Source organism: Balaenoptera acutorostrata, chromosome 18 (genome assembly GCF_949987535.1).
Source record: "Balaenoptera acutorostrata chromosome 18, mBalAcu1.1, whole genome shotgun sequence".
NCBI classification, from domain to species: domain Eukaryota; kingdom Metazoa; phylum Chordata; class Mammalia; order Artiodactyla; family Balaenopteridae; genus Balaenoptera; species Balaenoptera acutorostrata.
Window position 1 is genome coordinate 2,576,954 of NC_080081.1, and position 19,777 is coordinate 2,596,730.

Sequence of the window (19,777 nt, forward strand, 5' to 3'; positions counted from 1 at the left end):
GTGTCATCTTTGATTTCTTTCATCAGTGTCTTATAGTTTTCTGAGTACAGGTCTTTTACCTCCTTAGGTAGGTTTATTCCTAGGTATTTTATTCTTTTTGTTGCAATGGTGAATGGGATTATTTCCTTAATTTCTCTTTCTGATCTTTCGTTGTTAGTGTATAACAATGCAAGAGATTTCTGTGCATTAATTTTGTATCCTGCAACTTTACCAAATTCATTGATTAGCTCTAGTAGTTTTCTGGGGGCATCTTTAGGATTCTCTGTGTATAGTATCATGTCATCTGCAAACAGTGGCAGTTTTACTTCTTCTTTTCCAATTTGTATTCCTTTTATTTCTTTTTCTTCTCTGATTGCCGTGGCTAGGACTTCCAAAACTATGTTGAATAATAGTGGCGAGAGTGGACATCCTTGTGTTGTTCCTGATCTTAGAGGAAATGCTTTCAGTTTTTCACCATTGAGAATGATGTTTGCTGTGGGTTTCTCGTATATGGCCTTTATTATGTTGAGGTAGGTTCCTTCTATGCCCACTTTCTGGAGAGTTTTTATCATAAATGAGTGTTGAATTTTTTCAAAAGCTTTTTCTGCTTCTACTGAGATGATCATATGGTTTTTATTCTTCAATTTGTTAATATGGTGTATCACATTGATTGATTTGCATATATTGAAGAATCCTTGCATTCCTGGGATAAATCCCACTTGATCATGGTGTATGATCCTTTTAATGTGTTGTTGGATTCTGTTTGCTGGTATTTTGTTGAGTATTTTTGCATCTATATTCATTAGTGATATTGGTCTGTAATTTTCTTTTTTGGTAGTATCTTTGTCTGGTTTTGGTATCAGGGTGATGCCTCACAGAATGAGGTTAGGAGTGTTCCTTCCTCTGCAATTTTTTGGAAGAGTTTGAGAAGGATGAGTGTTAGCTCTTCTCTAAATGTTTGCTAGAATTCACTTGTGAAGCCTTGTGGTCCTGGACTTTTGTTTGTTGGAAGATTTTTAATCACAGTTTCAATTTCATTACTTGTGATTGGTCTGTTCATATTTTCTATTTCTTCCTGGTTCAGTCTTGGAAGGTTATACCTTTCTAAGAATTTGTCCATTTCTTCCAGGTTGTCCATTTTATTGTCATAGGGTTGCTTGTAGTAGTCTCTTAGGATGCTTTGTATTTCTGTGGTGTCTCTTGTAACTTCTCCTTTTTCATTTCTAATTTTATTGATTTGAGTCCTCTCCCTTTTTTCCTGATGAGTCTGGCAAATGGTTTATCAATTTTGTTTATCTTCTCAAAGAACCAGCTTTTAGTTTTATTGATCTTTGCTATTGTTTTCTTTGTTTCTATTTCATTTATTTCTGCTCTGATCTTTATGATTTCTTTCCTTCTACTAACTTTGGGTTTTGTTTGTTCTTCTTTCTCTAGTTCCTTTAGGTGTAAGGTTAGATTGTTTATTTGAGATTTTTCTTGTTTCTTGAGGTAGGCTTATATTGGTATAAACTTCCCTCTTAGAACTGCTTTTGCTGCATCCCATAAGTTTTGGATCATCGTGTTTTTGTTGTAATTTGTCTCTAGGTATTTTTTGATTTCCTCTTTGATTTCTTCAGTGATCTCTTGGTTATTTAGTAACGTATTGTTTATCCTCCGAGTGTTTGTGTTTTTTACTTTTTGTTCCCTGTGATTGATTTCTAATCTCAAAGCGTTGTGGTCAGAAAAGATGCTTGATATGATTTCAATTTTCTTAAATTTACTGAACCTTGATTTGTGACCTAAGATTGATCTATCCTGGAGAATGTTCCGTGTGCACTTGAGAAGAAAGTGTAATCTGCTATTTTTGGATGGAATGTTCTACAAATATCAATTAAATCTATCTGGTCTATTTTGTCATTTAAAGCTTGTGTTTCCTTATTAATTTTCTGTTTGGATGATCTGTCCATTGGTGTAAGTGAGGTATTAAAGTCCTCCACTATTACTGTGTTACTGTCGATTTCCTCTTTTATAGCTGTTAGCATTTGCCTTATGTATTGAGGTGCTCCTATGTTGGGTGCATATATATTTATAATTGTTATATCTTCTTCTTGGATTGATCCCTTGGTCATTATGTAGTGTCCTTCCTTGTCTCTTGTAACATTCTTTATTTTAAAGTCTATTTTATCTGATATGAGTATTGCTACTCCAGCTTTCTTTTGATTTCCATTTGCATGGAATATCTTTTTCCATCCCCTCACTTTCAGTCTGTATGTGTCCCTGGGTCTGAAGTGGGTGTCTTGTAGACAGCATATATATGGGTCTTGTTTTTGTATCCATGCAGCGAGCCTGCATCTTTTGGTTGGAGCATTTAATCCATTCATGTTTAAGGTAATTATCGATATGTATGTTCCTATTACCTTTTTCTTAATTGTTATGGGTTTGTTTTTGTATGTCCTTTTTTTATCTTGTGTTTCCGGCTTAGAGAAGTTCCTTTAGCATTTGTTGTAGAGCTGGTTTGGTGGTGGTTTTAAGAATTCTCTTACATTTTGCTTTTCTGTAAAGCTTTTGATTTCTCCATTGAATCTGAATGAGATCTGTGCTGGGTAGAGTAATCTTGGTTGTAGGTTCTTCCCTTTCATCACTTTAAATATATCATGCCACTCCCTTCTGGCTTGTAGAGTTTCTGCTGAGAAATGAGCTGTTAACCTTATGGGAGTTCCCTTCTATGTTATTTGTCTTTTTTCCCTTGCTGCTTTCAATAATTTTTCTTTGTCTTTAACTTTTGTCAGTTTGATTACTATGTGTCTTGGCGTGTTTCTCCTTGAGTTTATCTCCTGGGACTCTCTGCACTTCCTGGACTTGGGTGGCTATTTCCTTTCCCATGTTAAGGAAGTTTTCAACTATAATCTCTTCAAATATTTTCTCGGGTCCTTTCTCTGTCTCTTCTCCTTCTGGGACCCTCATAATGCAAATGTTGTTGTGTTTAATGTTGTCCCAGAGGTCTCTTAGGCTGTCTTCATTTCTTTTCATTCTTTTTTTTTATTCTGTTCTGTGGCAGTGAATTCCACCATTCTGTCTTCCAGGTCACTTATCCGTTCTTCTGCCTCAGTTATTCTGTTATTGATTCCTTCTAGTGTATTTTTCATTTCAGTTATTGTATTATTCATCTCTGTTTGTTTGTTCTTTAATTATTCTAGGTGTTTGTTCTTTAATTCTTCTAGGTCTTTGTTAAACATTTCTTGCATCTTCTCGATCTTTGCCTCCATTCTTTTTCCGAGGTCCTGGATCATCTTCACTATCATTATTCTGAATTATTTTTCTGGAAGGGTTCCTATCTCCACTTCATTTAGTTGTTTTTCTGGGGTTTTATCTTGTTCCTTTATCTGGTACATAGCCCTCTGCCTTTTCATTTTGTCTATCTTTCTGTGAATGTGGTTTTTATTCCATAGGCTGCAGGATTGTAGTTCTTCTAGCTTCTTCTGTCTGCCCTCTGGTGGATGAGGCTATCTCGATCATATTATTTTAAAATAATATTAAAAATAATTATTAATAATAATAAAATAATTATTTTTTAATTATTTGAAAAAATAATTCAAAATTTGACTAAAAGATGGTGATCCCATGTTGGCTATTGAAACAAGCATAATAGGCCTCTGACAGTAAGATTTTTGAAGACTGCTTACTCTAGATATATTTTGTGTTAATTTCAGTTTTTGTTGTTGTTAATGATGTTATCCTATATTATCCTTAGAACCTTCACACTATTTCGACCTCACCATCCTGCGGGCTTTATCGGTATTTGGATTTTTGACTAAGATTTGAAGGGGACTATATTCTAGCATTGGATTTCCATCATGAACTTGTTTCTACAGGTATTTTAAGAGGAGGGGAAATAATTGGGTATTACAAAAAAAAAACTCTTTTATTCTCACATTTTATGGATTTTTTTTTAAAAAAAGGTATGCCCTTCTCTAGATAATAGATGATGCAAAATTTGTAAGTTGCTCCATGCATGAAAGTCTATTTCATGCCTAATTTAGAATGGCTAATTTTGATGCCAAGATTATTCTCCATGGCTGTATTCGTTCGTCTTTATAGCATTGTGTTTTTTTCTCCTCAAATTCTGAATTTCATAATTTGAGGATATAGTGATAGTCACTTCCATGGTTGGTATATAAACTTTTTTTAAAATTAGTACAGTACACTGCACTGACGTTCACGCGTTCATGAATAGAACTGTTACATGCAGTTGCCTCAAAACATTTTGGGTAGTACTGTACAAGCTTCTCTTTCTCATCCTCCACTTTAAGTTCTTGCTGCTGTGGTAACAGTGGTTGTGGATCTCACTTGGGCCGCCATGTCGTCTTGGACCTTGCCTCCAGCACATCACGGGAAAGAGATGACTAAGGAGTCCTGTTTCTCGGTGATTTTAACTCTGTACATTCAGCCTTGAACCCCAGCGCACGAGTGGTCACAACTGCGGAGTCTGGCTTAGAAAGGACCGGCATGAAAAGCCTTTGCATGATGTGCCCAGCTCTTTGCTTTTCCTGTAACCCTCATGGAGATTTGCTGAAAACTCAGAAGAAGAATTGGGCCCACGTGCAGCGTGTGCTGTTTGCCAGCTAATTGTATAGCTGACTGAATGCTTATCCTGTCTGTTTGCTCTACTCTGGTGCCCAGAATAGCCTTGGACGGGGTACGGGATATTAGATTATTCATGTGCACTTTTGTCTGAACAAAAGATTAGGAAACAAAAAAAAATATGTGCGAGATGGCAAGAGCCATGTCCACGGGGGAGTCACTTCCTCTTTAGCTACTTAATTTCAAAACTCTTGGGATACGGAGCTTGCTTAAGTGTTCCGGTGACATTTGGGAAAGAATGTGGCCCCGTGGTGAAAGCCAGGACTGGGAATTCAGATTTCTGAATTCTGTTCCCAGGAGCATGCAGGGGTCACCCAGTGACATGTGATGCATCAGTGAAGCATCGGAATCCTAATTTCCCTATCTGTGAAACGGACGTAAAAGGGGCTAACTCGATGTGGGTGAACTATTTAATATTTGCTGGGAACCAGCTTGCTCTAGTGACCTAGAAGAAACACAGACGGAGGTAGAGGTTGACCTCATTTCTACTTGTGGCTTTAGTGCTGACTCAATGAGAAACTTGTAGAAATCAGCTACTCTGGCTCTGGGTCTCCATGCAGTCCACGATGAACATGAGAATGATAAAATCTTATCTGCACTGGGTCTCCTGGTGATACTGCTGATACTAACTAAGTACTAACAATATGCCGCCAAATGGGTTAGGGGGCTTCTCTGCTGATGTGCTTTTCTTATTTCCTTCCCACCTCACGCCACGTCACGTGAGGATGCTCAGTTCGGCGTTCACACTTTTTAGCCAGCAGTTCAATTCTATTTTGGGTAGAATTTTCCCACATCTGAATCAAGGGAGGAGGTCGATATGATGTCAGCGTACAGTCCGTCTCCAGCGCCAGGATTTTGTGCGTTTGTATCTGCTGTTATTTTAGGTTAAGAACGAATGTATTTAAGTAGCTTTACATTTGAACAAGTCTTGGTCTGAGAATGTTTTTCTTTCCCGGGCCTCAGGGAGTACGAGCCAGTGTTCTGTGTCAAGTCCTATGCTGGGCTCTGGGGAATATTAGCATCTGTTCTTCCTGGTTGATCCCTGGATGCAGCTGGTCCAAAGGGCTGGGCCAAACTGCAGGGCTTAACTTTCTTTACTCCGTTTAGTATGTGATGGTCTCCTCTAGAGTTTGAAATAATCTCTTTCCCATTTATTCACACACTGTTTCTGGCTTCCTGCCTTTTACACTTCCAATGACTCCCACGATCTGTGGAGGCCCAGTGGTTCGAGACCCAAGTTCAGAACCACGTTTCTGCATTTCAGAAAATGCAACAGACGCACAATTCACCAGCAAGTTCTGGGACTGGCTGAGTGGTTTGGAAAGAAGGATGACTTTGGAAGTTTGGGTTCTGTGTCCTTTCATTTATGCAACGTTGAACAACTTTAAGTAACTCTTGGTAATGTGCTATTTGGGGTGGTAAATGTTTACGTGATATAATGTATAGCTTGTCAGTTTATTTTTTACTTTGAACTAACATATCTGTAGGGAAAGTAAGGAATCCTGTCTGTAATCTCCGACACGCCTTCTGTTTTTGAAAATTGGCTAAAGATGCGTACTTAATCTACCCAATTTATATTGTGAGGTTGCACCGAAGTCCACATACTGTGAAGAGAATAGGTTTTCTTGAATTCCTGTCCTGATTTGGGGCTGTTTCATACTGGCAAAAAGTGTGGCCGTCTTCCTCAATATCCTTAATCAGGCCACTGGGTCACGGATGCTTGCAGAGGAAACTATTTCTTCTTCTTAGTGTCTTGTGCTCACATGGCCTAGATCTCCATTCTCTGACATCCAGCCTGAATTGTCTTTGCCTGTCTCTTCACACGTTCATTTTCCTTTCTTCCTTCACGGGCCATCTCAAAGCCAGAATCACAGTCTTTCTGAATTGCAGCCATGTGTGTGGACCCTAAATAATATTCATTATGTTAAGAATAAATTTTATTTATTTTTGCTCCATGAGGGCAGAGACCGTAATTAAACCTCGAGTCTACCTTTGCAAAAAGAAACCCAGTTTTTTAAGAGATGCTTATGAAAACCCATCGTCAGACTGTTGATTGCACAGAAAAGTCTCAGCATCTTGCGCTGAAACTGCCACCGTGAGCTCTGCCTACACACCTCCTAAAGGGGAGCCTTGACTGATGTCTGCTCACAGAATCTCAGCGCTGTGTCTGCCGACAACAAGAAGATTCCACTCATCGAATGAAGTTGTAAGCCATTCAGGGAAAAAAAATCCCCAGCTATCCGTGATTTTATTTCCCCAACAAATTACTTAGCCTTTAGAATATAGTACATAGAAAGCACTGGGCCAGGGATCACATATGAACATCCCTGCCCTCAAAAGAGCTAAAAAAAGAGCAGAGAAAAGTCTCTGAGATGGGACGTAGGTGGCAGCATCTTTTTTCAGATGCTCGTGGTAGGCTGGCTGCTGGATGATGCTGAGTGAGGCTGGTTTCTCCTTCCACCTGCCCTTGGTCTGACTTGCTCCTTCGTCCTCTGCAGGGAGAAAGAGGTCTCCCAGGGTTACAAGGTGTCATCGGGTTCCCGGGAATGCAAGGACCTGAGGGCCCGCAGGGACCACCAGGACAGAAGGTGAGCTTGGCTGTCGTGGGCGCAGGGGGTCGGGGGAGTGGACTTAAGATGATCTGTGTTGCTTTTGTGACGAGGGGTCATCGTGGCATGTCTGTCTGTTCCAGGGTGACACCGGAGAACCAGGACTGCCAGGAACTAAAGGGACAAGAGTGAGTACGGTTGTCATTAAGTTGGTAATGACTGTGGGTGGGATCTGATACAGCGGTGCTTCCAGGGGGAGGGCTCTTCACCCTCCCCACCCCCAGACAATCCCGAGGGGCGCCCCGTCCCCTCCTTCCTCTGCGCCCCCCTCCCTCTGCCTCTGTCCTCAGAGCTCAGACAGCACGGTCCTGGGCACGAGGGCCCCGGATGGGTGGAACCCGCGTCCTCGACCTGCAGCTCTGCCCCTGGAGCTGCTCACTTCTTGTCCTTTGTACACGTGCTTTCTCTCCTCTCTCCTTCCTCAAGGATTCCTGTAGGCGTATTTAATTGAGGGAGGGGGGATGACACGCCTACAGGTCTTTGAAGAAAGATGTCTTCATTTAATGTGAAAACTGGTAACGTGTTCAGAGCTACACTTCCTCTTCCTTCTTCAGAGTCTGCTTTCTTTGCTACTCCCGTTCCTGGGACATGCAAGCAGGGAGACCTTTGAAAGTAGAAAAATAGGAAGACACTGTAAAATGTAAACATTTTAATTCTGTTATTGTTACTTAGTGGAAAGGGAAGTGTGCCCGGTAACCTGCCTTCCTGGGTCTTTAGGGCACAAGATAGGGGATAACATTGTAACTGTCTGGGATGGAGAATATCTGGATTTCAGCCAGAAATAACTTTGATTTTCTTCCCTCAATGAACTGATTTATGCCATACACTCTACTTCCCAACTGTTTGAGATTTTAATGTAAATTTATCCATCCATCTATCTATCTATCTATCTATCTATCTATCTACCACCTAGAAATTACAAAGGATGAAATGAGGGCAGAGTTATTTTGTGGGTGTGCAGCCTTGATTTTAGAAGTATTTAATCATCAGCTTTTGATGAGGAAGAGTTGCTACTGAAACGCCAGGCCGTCTGGCTCCCTGGGCTAGGCCCTAAGATGCCTCCCTCTCTGCTTAGGGTCGATGTTCCAAATGTCAATAATTAGGGTCCGACATCCTCAGCCAGGGGGATGCAAGTGGAAGGAAATGATGTTCTCCCACACTCAATGAAAACTTTTTCATCTCCATCCTTACAGGGACCCCCAGGAGCATCTGGTTACCCTGGAAACCCAGGACTTCCTGTATGTATATAAAAGGCACCTGCTTCCTTTATAAGACATTTGATGTGAGTTATGGCAACATCAGTGATTTTTCTGATTTGGCTACTTGTTCACCTTGTTAATTGCAGGGTATTCCTGGCCAAGATGGTCCTCCGGGTCCCCCAGGTATCCCAGGATGCAACGGGACGAAGGTAAATTTAGAACCGGGAGCCTCCCTGCTTGGCGCGCGTTTATCTGACTTTGCACCTGGAGAGGTCAGGCAGAGTTGTCCCGTGAACACAGTTTTAATTGCCACAGTTGGAAAGTTCCTCGTCTTACACCTTTCTTTATTTGGTGAGGAAACACAGTTTTCCCACGTTTAATGTTCAGGAAAGACATCATTGTGCCTTTCTATTTAGTAGACTTTTATTCTAAAATTGCCTTAAGCACTAAATTTCTCACCTATAATCTATTACTAAAGCAAATAAGAAAATGCTATTATTAATTCTTGTCTCTATTAATTAAATTCTCAAATATTATATTTCTTCTATCATGAAGCAGCACTGAGCAATATAGCTTGTAACAATTTTTAGAAAATGATTTTCACCAACAAATGAAGCATGCCTGAAGGGTAGGATGGGGTAACGGATGGGAGCACGGCCCTTGAGAGTGACTGTCTGCTGTCCCCCCAGGGTGAGAGAGGGCCTCTGGGGCCTCCGGGTTTGCCTGGATTCGCTGGAAATCCCGTGAGTATTGAGCTGTTATGTAAGAATTTCTTCGGTGCTGATTTCTCTCTTCTCATTCCATTGCCTTTCTTTTCCTTTTTTTGCCCTCATATCATAATGCTAATGTTGTTTTGAGAAAAACAAAACTAATACCAACTTTTTCTTTTCTAGGGACCACCAGGGTTACCGGGAATGAAGGTACGTTATTTTATTTTACTGGATTCATTCCAGGCTTCTGTTTAAGACAGATGCCATAAAAATAACTTTACTTTAAATCACTTTGGTTGATTGATTGCCTATTAACCTATTTGTCTAAACTCTGCTACATTAAAAGAGTACTTAAGTCCTATACACAGACTTAAATTTTAGAATCTAAAGTTTCAACACTAGGCACAATTTCTGCATAGGAAATAAACAGTGATGGGAAGCATGGTGTGATGGGAAATATTAGTAATGGGATGTGAGTCCCTGATGCTTCTTGTCCAGAACCATGGGTGGGGCTGCCAACAGGACTCTGCAGAGAAATAGAATCAGTAGGACGTGCGTGGGGCTGCCAACAGGACTCTGCAGAGAAATAGAACCAGTAGGACGTGCGTGGGGATGTTTGTGTATTATGTGTGTGCCGTATGTATACAACATACACGTATAAGGATTGAGTGAGTGAGAGAGGGAGATATAATTAAAATATATATAATATATTTTACAGATTATATAATACATAATATTATATATTATTGTCTATCAATTGTATGTTGATTTATATTATATAATATATATAATACATAATATTATATATTTTAATATTTAGTTATATACTCATTTTATTATATATTTCAATATATAATATAATTACAATATATTGAGATAAAATAAATTCCTTATTTTAAGGAGTTACGTGATTGTGGGAGTTGGCAAGTCCACAATCCGTGGGGCAAGGATGCAGGCTGGAGACCCAGGGAAGAGCGATGGTCCAGTTCAAGGGCTGTCTGTAGCCAGAGTCCGCCTTCCTCACAGGAGTTCGTCTTTTTTCTCTTAAGGCCTTCAACCCGTGGGGTGGGCCCCCCACCGTGGAAGGTCATCTGCTTTACTTCAAAGCTACTGATTAAAATGTCCATCTTATTTAAAAGTACCTTCAAGTCAACCTCAGACTGGTGTGTAACCAAGTATCTGGGTACTGTGGCCTGGCCACGTTGACACCTAAAACGTATTCTCACTGCTTTTCTGAACATGATCGTGCTGGATCTTTTCTTGAAAGATAATCCTTCTGTTGTGAGAACAGCTTGTGGTCACATGGCCTTTGGACCAGAGACCGGGCCCCTGTCTAGAACTCCTCCTGCCTGGGGGCCCGTCACGTGGACGCATCACACATCCTTCTGTTCAGTGGTCTACACGTTCTGTCCTGCTTGCAGCCCCCTAATGCTGGTCATTAAGACAGATGAACCCAGGAGACGGCCGGTCTGTTTATTCCAAGCTTAGACGGAGGCTAAACCCCATACTTGGGCTACATTCTCTTTACATAAATATCAGTATTGGTGACTTTATCTTATTTTTCATCCCTTAGGGGGATCCAGGTGAAATACTTGGCCATATACCAGGGACCCTGTTGAAAGGTGAAAGAGGATTTCCTGGACCCCCAGGAGCACCTGTAAGCATTTGCTAAATAATTACGAGCACGTGCTGAGTCTCCTCCTGGTTTGCATTTTAATTCTTTTCCTTCTCAATGAATTATAGGGTTCGCCAGGACTGCCAGGGCTGCAAGGTCCTGTTGGCCCCCCGGGATTCACTGGACCACCAGTAAGTTTGGGGGGAATATCCCTCGGAGGCATTCAGAGAACAACTGTGGTGAGGCGTGAAAATACATAAAACGGAAAGAAAACTTTACACAGTGGCGCTCTCTCTTAATTTGGATGCGAGAATGAGCTTCTATCTTTTAAAAAAAAATTTTATTGGAGTATGGTTGATTTACAGTGTTGTGTTAGTTTCAGGTGTCTAGCAAAGTGAATCAGTTATACATATAAGTATATCCACTGTTTTTTTTAGATTCTTTTCCCATATAGGCCATTACAGAGTATTGAGTAGAGTTCCCTGTGCTCTACAGTAGGTGCTTATTAGTTATCTATTTGAGCTTCTATCTGAAGGGGTGTTTGATTGGCACTTATGGTCCACATGTCCCCAGAGCTGTGGGAAAAGGATGATAATAGTACCTCATGCCGAGACATCCCACGGGGACAACATACTGATTTTTCGTGGGGCTGCGTGGCTGCGAGCGCATCCTGTGAGGAGGGGGTTCAGAGATGGGCAAGGCCGGCCCTGCCCTGGACCTTCCCTTGTGGCAGTGCGGTCACAGCAGAGGGCCTGCTCTGTCGGGGGCTGTGGCCCCAGGCCAGGCTGTGGAGAAGCTGCAGTGTCTTCGGGACAGAGACTAGGAAGTGAGCATCAGAGAGAACCTCCCAGGAAGCTCTGCTCTGACAGCAGCCGTCCCTCACAGCTGATGACCCGAAGCACGAGGGTGGCATCAGTGCCTTCTACTCACACATTTTTGGGGGCACAAGAGACTTAATATTAACAGCACTTGTTTGTCGAGCGCCGCATTTACTAGGAATGAATGATGTGCCCGGGTCTGCCATCCTCACTCTAGCCTGCCTGAGAGGGCTTGAGAGATTTTTCAGGCTTATTTTTTATTTATTTATTTATTTATTTAAAATTTATTTATATTTATGGCTGTGTTGGGTGGGTCTTTGTTTCTGTGCGAGGGCTTTCTCTAGTTGCGGCGAGCGGGGGCCACTCTTCATCGCGGTGCGCGGGCGTCTCACCATCGCGGCCTCTCTTGTTGCGGTGCACAGGCTCCAGACGCGCAGGCTCAGTAGTTGTGGCTCACGGGCCCAGTTACTCCGCAGCATGTGGGATCTTCCCAGACCAGGGCTCGAACCCGTGTCCCCTGCATTGGCAGGCAGATTCTCAACCACTGCGCCACCAGGGAAGCCCCCAGGCTTATTTTTTAAACTTACTCTTTTTTTAGGGTTCGAATCCAGCAATTCTTCTGTCCATTCCTGCCAGATGTAACCTCTTTTATATTCTTGTAACAGACTCGTTTTCATGAGGAAAGAATGACTAGTTTTTCCTTTTTAATGACTATAAAAAGCATTCTGAAATTTTGTTGCAAACACAGGAATTTTGGGGACTTCATACCATCCACCCGCTTAAAGAATTCATTTAACTTTTAAAGATCAGCAGCAGTTTTCAAAGTGGGCAAACGTTTCCACACTAGAAACGCTAAGCTTGTCGAGGGTTTGGCTGGTTTCATCCACTGTCTGATAGCCCAGCAGATGCTCAGATCAGTGGATTCCACAGGCTAACCCCTAAGATTTTGAAGGGTTTCCATCCCTGTTAATAATTGTCCTGAACTAATTTCTGGTTACTTTCAAAGTTTACCAGTTCTATAGCACAGGAAAAATATTTAAATATTTAACAAATAAATTATCACCTTAACCATGATATCTGAAGATAACGTCAGTACAAAAAAGCATTTAAAACTTACCAGGGTTGTGAACTATATTTAATTAAAATGCTCTGTCTTACAGGGCCCCCCAGGCCCTCCTGGCCCTCCAGGTGAAAAGGTAAAGATGATTTTTCATTTGTCTTTCTTTGAAATTAGTATAAGACTATCGTGAAATTTCTGTAACTCATTTTTTACATCTCTGTAAAAAGTTTTGGGAAATTATAATTTCTTTATCTATCTATTTATCATCTGTCTATTCACCTATCCATCAATCTGTCTAACCTGTCTATCAGTTAATCTACTGATCTGTTGATCTGTCAATCTATTGATCTATTGATCCTTCCTTCCATCCATCCATTAGTTATGGAATCATTGATCTTTTCCTTAGTTTTTTAAAGCCAGAGTCTAAAAATCTTAAACGTTTTTAAAAAGGTTTTTATAGGATTCTTTTTCAATAATACTTAAAAAAAACCTTTTTATAGACATTGAATACAACATGATCACAACTTTCTTGAAAGGATTATGTCATTGTGAGAAGAAGCTATTGCCTTAAACGTACCATCTTGTTGCATTTCACGTCATGTTTGTTGGATGATTTTGAACAAAGTAAACAATGCTAATAACGGATTCTACTTTTTAATCAACAGGGGCAAATGGGCTTGAGTTTTCAAGGGCCGAAAGGTGACAAGGTGAGTGCTCTTTGCTTGGGGGAGTTTTCTTGGTTAAAATCCCAATTCTAAGCATGATCAGGTTTCTGCCTCTGGACCTCCTCTTGGACGCTCATAACCATGGATACCCTCCTCTGAATGTTCTTGAGTTTGTTAGTGTTTTCCCTGAAGGCACGGCTAGAATTCACTGAGATGACTCTATGTGGGATCTGACCCACAGACGCAGATGCAGTGAGGCCATTTATTCCACTTCTCGGTTCATACATTCAATCAAACCTCTGTTCTCAGACCTGGACTTTATTATCAAAAGGTCAAATTTAGGACCTGGCTGTTAGTAGCATAACCATTATATTAAACCCTGTAAAGACGAAAGCCATCGTACCAGAGTTGGGAGGAAAGAACCTTGGAGGCAGGGATGCACAGGCCAGAACAGGCAGCCTCCTCCTGCTGAGAAAGGATGAGAGGCCGGCAGTGGGTCCCTGATGCTCTGGGGATCTCTCTCCACCACTTTCCCTGGACCCGACCCACGAAACGGGCACCAAGTGGCCATTCTTGGAATTGCGGCTGCACCTGGCCCAGGGCCCAGGTGCTCAAGCTGGTGTAGACGACGGCCAAGCGTAGTGGAGGTCCGGGCAGAGGTGGATGAGCCCTGGCCTCCTCTTCCCACCCTAGATTTCCACCCAGTCTTTTCATAAACCTCACAGTAAAGTGATTCTGCAGTTGATGCAGTTGAAGTTTTTGAACCTCCTTCATCGTGTGATGGCTCGGGTTCCTGTATTTCCCGTTGTACCCGGCAGTTAGGATTCTGAGGAAGAGATCCCTGATGCTTCTTTTTGGTTTACGTAAAGAGACCTCCTTTCCTCCCAGGCTCTACTAGGCGGCTGGTGTGCCTTTCCTCCGTGCCATCAAATGTGACAGACCAGCATCTGTACTGTGTCCCAGCGTGTATACATGCGCTGTCTGTCTACATGTGTGGTCTGTACATATACGCACACATCCATCTGTCCTACAGATGTTCAAGTTCCGTTGTTATGGGGTGACTCCTGAGCGGGGAAGCCTCCTCCTGGCTTTATATCCTTAGTGGGCCATCTTCCTTCTGAAACTTAATTTTCTGCTGAGGCAAGTACAGGCTGGAACAGAGTGCAATCACATTTTCAAAACAGATGTTCTCTTCTGGGCTTTTCCCTCCTCTGCATTTCTCTTCCCTGTATAATTACCTTTATGCTTAATTAATCCCAAATGTTTGCATCCACAGGGTGATCAAGGGGTCAGTGGGCCCCCAGGAGTACCAGGACAAGCTCAAGTTCGAGAGAAAGGAGAGTATGCTGCAAAAGGAGAGAAGGTGGGACAGACTTTGTTCAGTGAACGCCGGCTTCCTAACTGTGGACAGATTCCAAGGCATAAAGAGAGACTGGGTCAAAATTCAGTTTCTCTGGTTATATTTGCCCTGACCTGAAAACAGGTTTTTATAGACCACCCATCCCATAAAAAGTGAGCTTCCTGAGGGCAGAGGCAGCTGGACCTGGGTTGGAGCGAGACTGGTTTGAGGCTGACCCTCTTGTGTGAGGGTTTCTTAAATGCACCAAGGTGGGGAGGGGACGGCTGGGACACAGGAGGGAGAGGGCTGAGGGTGGAAGGAGGCTGCAGTTGCCGAGGGTCAAACGTATTAACTCTGCCCTCCTTACGTCCATAATCCAGTTGATGGCAGGAAGTGGATGCTGCAGACCAATGTGAATTTCTTGGTTACTGTATCAGGAAAAGGTGTTTCTTCCCTTTTACCTGTTCCATGTAGCATATAAAACTGATATAGCCACTACATAGTGCTAATCTTGCCCTCTTTTGAAAATTATTTTAGGGCCAAAAAGGTGAACCTGGATTTCAGGTAAGGACTGAAATCTTGTTTATCATTATTATTTTGTGGGAAAGACCATAATGTGTTCCACCTTCAATGGAATGCTTACTTAATTTAATAGTTTATTTGAATATACGAATGACTCTAACTCTTTCTCTTTTTGTCTTTTAGGGGATGCCAGGAGTTGGAGAGAAAGGTGAACCCGGAAAACCAGGACCCCGAGTAAGTGCTTTCAAAAGTCCTGTAGAGAATGGACTTGAGGACACGGGGAGGGGGAAGGGTAAGCTGGGACGAAGTGAGAGTGTCCTGGACATATATACACTATCAAAGGTAAGATAGATAGCTAGTGGGAAGCAGCTGCATAGCACAGGGAGATCAGCTTGGTGCTGTGACCACCTAGAGGGGTGGGATAGGGAGGGTGGGAGGGAGACGCAAGAGCGAGGGGCTATGGGGATATATGTATACATATAACTGATTCACTTTTTTATACAGCAGAAGCTAACGCACCATTGTAAAGCAATTATACTCCAGTAGAGATGTTTTAAAAAAAAAGTCCTCTTATTCCTGATGTGAAATCATTTCTCCTGCATTCCTAGAATCACAGGTTCATAGGAGCATAGACTGAAAGAGCTTGTAGGGGTCTTTTCTCTGCTGAAGAGCCTTTCTGAAGCCCTGGGAGCAGGAATAAGGAGGTGGTCACCATTAGAAAGACCCCCGGGACGGCTGAGGCCCTTTGTTATTCAGATGATCCCTCCCCCATCCCCATCAGACAGTGCCCCCTGCCGGCCCCTCACTGAAAGCCACCTGTCCGCCAGCTCAGAGCACCGGGCACCCTTCGCGGCCGCCTTCCAAGCCCGCTGGGAGCTCCGTCCCGAGCCCAGATGCTCAGGTGCTTCTCGTGCCCTGAGTGCAGTGACAGGAGACCCACCCACCTCCAGCAGCTGAGCCGGCTCAGTTTCTACCCTGAAACGATGCATGGAAACTTCTGTTTAAGTGAATCAGTGATGTACCGTCTGCCAAATACTCACTTGCCGATAAGAAAACTTCTCTGGTGTAGACTCGGCTGCCAGGTGTAATGATGTCTTAGAAGATTTGGAGCTAATCAACCTCCAATTTTTTAAATATTGAAAAGTCTTCTTCTATTGTTGTGACTCTTTTAGTTCATAGTTATTTAATGTATCTTCCATGATTTGTTACTGTATCATGGCCGACTCACCCAGAGGATTCATACAACATAGTAACTTGTATTTGATTCAGACCCTTGGTGTTGGAGCATGTTTACTATTATTATACACGCACTACTAATATTTAAATCTTTATTGTACAGGGAAAACCAGGAAAAGACGGTGAAAAAGGAGAAAAAGGGAGTCTAGTAAGTATTTCTCTGTGATTTTGTAAAAGCAAGCTGTTACCCTCACTTGCTGACGATTGCTGTTGCTTTCTGTTCCATTTTAGGGGTTTCCGGGGGATTCGGGGTACCCAGGACTCCCAGGCCGAGAGGGTTTAAAGGTAAATGGTGACCCTACTTTGAATTTTTGCCTTCATTTTGTTCAACCTAGAAGTTTTTTCTAGAATAAAGGACCATGCACTCAAAGAATAAAACTTACTTATGCTCCATGTGAGGAAAAACACAACCTAGTGGCTCTATTTGTGTGCATAAATTTTTAAAGAAAAAAATAGAAAATGTTCTACTCATTTAAGTTTTTATGTGTTTTTTGTAGTAGATTAATTTTCCCTGATTATGAAACAGAGAAAATGCAGAAACATATAGAGGAGAAAAGAAAGCCTGTGTAATTTTTCTATTACCCACTCAGAAATGGTCAGAGTTAATAATTGTCCCATGTACACACACATACATGAGATTTTTCAAAAATGGTATTGCATGATATATCTTGCTTTTTCCCTTAATGACATAATGAGGATATATTTCAACATCCATAAATGTGGTTATACATCAACGCTTATGATATCCATACCTTTTACTGCATGGTATGTAGATCATTAACACATTTTTCTCATTATAAGTATCTTTATCCACTTGTCTGATCATCTCCCATCATAAATTCCTAAAAAGTATAATTTGGGGGTTAATGTTTGACCCTTTTTTGGGGAAGCTTTTGCCATACTCAATAAAATTGCCCCGAGAATAGCACTTCCATCACCCTGGGACCCTTTCATTTGACAACTGTTTGTTATGAAACTTTAAAAAATATTTGCCAATCAAATACTCAGAGAAAACTCACTGTTGGTTTATTTTTCTCTTTTAATCATGAGACTAGGTAATGTAAATGTCTACTAAAATGAGAAATGGATTTGAAACATTCATCTTTAACAGTAGGGAGAGGACCTCAAGGTTGGTTTATCGAAGCCAGTGACAAAGGGAGAAATCCTTTTCTAACACTGTAACTTTATGAGAAAGTCAATTCTTGTAGATTGTAAAAGGTAAATATGTTTAGAATATATTAGCTAAGATTTTTTTAAGCTCCCATAGATGTTTCTAAAATCTCTTCTTTTATTCAAATTAGAAAAATCAAAACATCTAATTCTGGTTTAACACCTGAGTTTAAAGCCTTAGCTTAAAAGGAAAAAAAAAAAAGAAAAAAAAGGGGAAAAATGTGCATTTGTGAAATAATGTGCATGTATCAGGACATTTAAAAGTGTTGTTATGATACTTATATAAGAACATTAGATATAAAAGGATTGATTTCTTTGAGTTTTTCATCTAATATGGGTTAAATTAAGCCTCAAAGTCATGAGAATTTATCCATCCAATGTTTTCAAGTCATGCTGGATTTTAAGGGGAAAGAAAAAACCATAAGTATCCTTTTATTATGACTTCCAACGCAGAGTTAGACAGTCTTACACCAAAATCCTCAAATAAAATGATTTCCTTAAGAAAATACTTTTAGCCACACTAAGCTTTCATATCATTTTATTTCATTTATTTTTTTATTGTATTGAAAAACCACTGTACGGGATTTCCCGGGCGGTCCAGTGGTTAAGACTCCTTGCTTCCACTGCAGGGGGCATGGCTTTGATCCCTGGTTGGGGAACTAAGACCCTGTATGCCGCAAGGTATGGCCAAAAAAAAAAAGAAGGACAACCACCATATACGAATTCAACTTGCAAATGATTCTGTTGAGGTTCTCTGAGAAGCATGAGCTCTTTTGTAATGTGAATAATTAGCCTTCCATTTATGTTTTGTAGAAATCTCAATTTTCGGATGTCACACATGCAAAGCAAGGGGAGATGTATGGATTTTGGTTGTAATAGTTGCAGAGCACTTTAGACTAATCACAGTGAGAGATTCTAAGGAGAGGACAATCATGTTAGTGTACAGTGGGCACAATCTATTTTTCTAGGAAAAAAAAAGTTCAGCCCTGCTGTTGGCAAGGCAACCTTCATAATTAAAAAATACAAGTAAAGTTATTTTTCTTTTGTAGGGAGACAAAGGTGAAGCAGGCCCTCCTGGCCCACCTGGAACTGTGAGTAACAGTGACATTTGCTGCCTGTGAGATCGTTTGAAAAGAGGGAAAGAGAGAGACGGGCTGGCCTGTCACTTAGACCACGTGCTCCACAGTGTTCCTAGAATTACGTTTTGATGTAGGGGGTGCACAGAATTTGAACAAATCATTTATATTTTGTATCGTGTGGCGTTTGGTATTGACTCGTTATTGTATTTGGACAATTTCTGCATATCTTTGACCACTAAAATTAAAAGAGTTGCACATGGATGAGAGTATTAGCAACACATTTTGAAACTTAAAAAAATAATGGTCTGTTAAGGAAAACGCTACTCAGAGAAACAGATCATCCATGATCTGACTGTCTTAGCAAAACACTTTTTATTTTTTGCAAATAACTTTTGACTCCTTGTCCGTATACATATTTTTATATACTTGCAAGCCAATGTACGTAACATTTTTTTTAAAAAATGAACATTCTTCACGTTTTCAAGTTATCTTCAAATGGTCATTTTCAGAGCGCTGTGCGATAATTGTTGTAACCATTTTGCCCCAATTCTTTTTGGAAACAGTGAAATATGACCATTCTCTTGTCTGCTGCCCTCTTGCATGGGTACAGCGAGGTAGTGAATGTTTGTACGTGCCTGTGTGTGTCTGTGTGTGTTAGGTGAGGGATTTGAGTAATCCTTCCTTAGGCTGCATTTCCAGAAATAGGATTACCAGATCAAAGTATTATGGGACCTCCTTATGCTTTTAACACATCATACGTCATACGATAGATGATTCCATTTCCCATATTTCTAATCCAGCAGCTGCCTTTGAATAATCTTTTTTTACCCTAACCTCATCAGCAGACCTTAATAATACCCATCATTTAATTGCTACAGAGGAATTACATCTTAAGGGTAATAGGCAATATTTGATATGGTCCTTGTCTTCGAATTTCAGCAACTCAGAATTGGGGTGAACTGGTTCACTCCTTTTTAATGAGGCCACAGTGGCTTCTTCTTGCCTCATATTACGAGGACCTTAAAGAAGTCCCCACTTTTGACCATTTAAAAAAGTGAAGCATAAAACATCTTCCAATAAAAAAAATTTGAGTGTTCCTGTTACATATCGCCTGAGGAAATTTAAGGCAGTTTTTCAGATAATACTCTTTAAAGAA

At 41.1% G+C, this 19,777-nt stretch overlaps 1 protein-coding gene across 1 annotated transcript in view; it reads left to right on the top strand.

Annotated features, from left to right (window-relative positions):
- The window catches only part of COL4A1 (collagen type IV alpha 1 chain), a 151,914-nt gene that overhangs the window by 87,310 nt on the left and 44,827 nt on the right, over positions 1-19,777 (top strand). The window contains exons 3-18 of the mRNA XM_057533226.1: positions 7,098-7,187; positions 7,292-7,336; positions 8,402-8,446; positions 8,554-8,616; positions 9,097-9,150; positions 9,301-9,327; positions 10,691-10,774; positions 10,861-10,923; positions 12,711-12,746; positions 13,276-13,317; positions 14,552-14,638; positions 15,152-15,178; positions 15,320-15,370; positions 16,476-16,520; positions 16,604-16,657; positions 18,592-18,633. Of these exons, the coding sequence (XP_057389209.1) occupies positions 7,098-7,187; positions 7,292-7,336; positions 8,402-8,446; positions 8,554-8,616; positions 9,097-9,150; positions 9,301-9,327; positions 10,691-10,774; positions 10,861-10,923; positions 12,711-12,746; positions 13,276-13,317; positions 14,552-14,638; positions 15,152-15,178; positions 15,320-15,370; positions 16,476-16,520; positions 16,604-16,657; positions 18,592-18,633 (855 nt within the window). The remainder of the gene's footprint in view (positions 1-7,097; positions 7,188-7,291; positions 7,337-8,401; positions 8,447-8,553; positions 8,617-9,096; positions 9,151-9,300; positions 9,328-10,690; positions 10,775-10,860; positions 10,924-12,710; positions 12,747-13,275; positions 13,318-14,551; positions 14,639-15,151; positions 15,179-15,319; positions 15,371-16,475; positions 16,521-16,603; positions 16,658-18,591; positions 18,634-19,777) is intronic.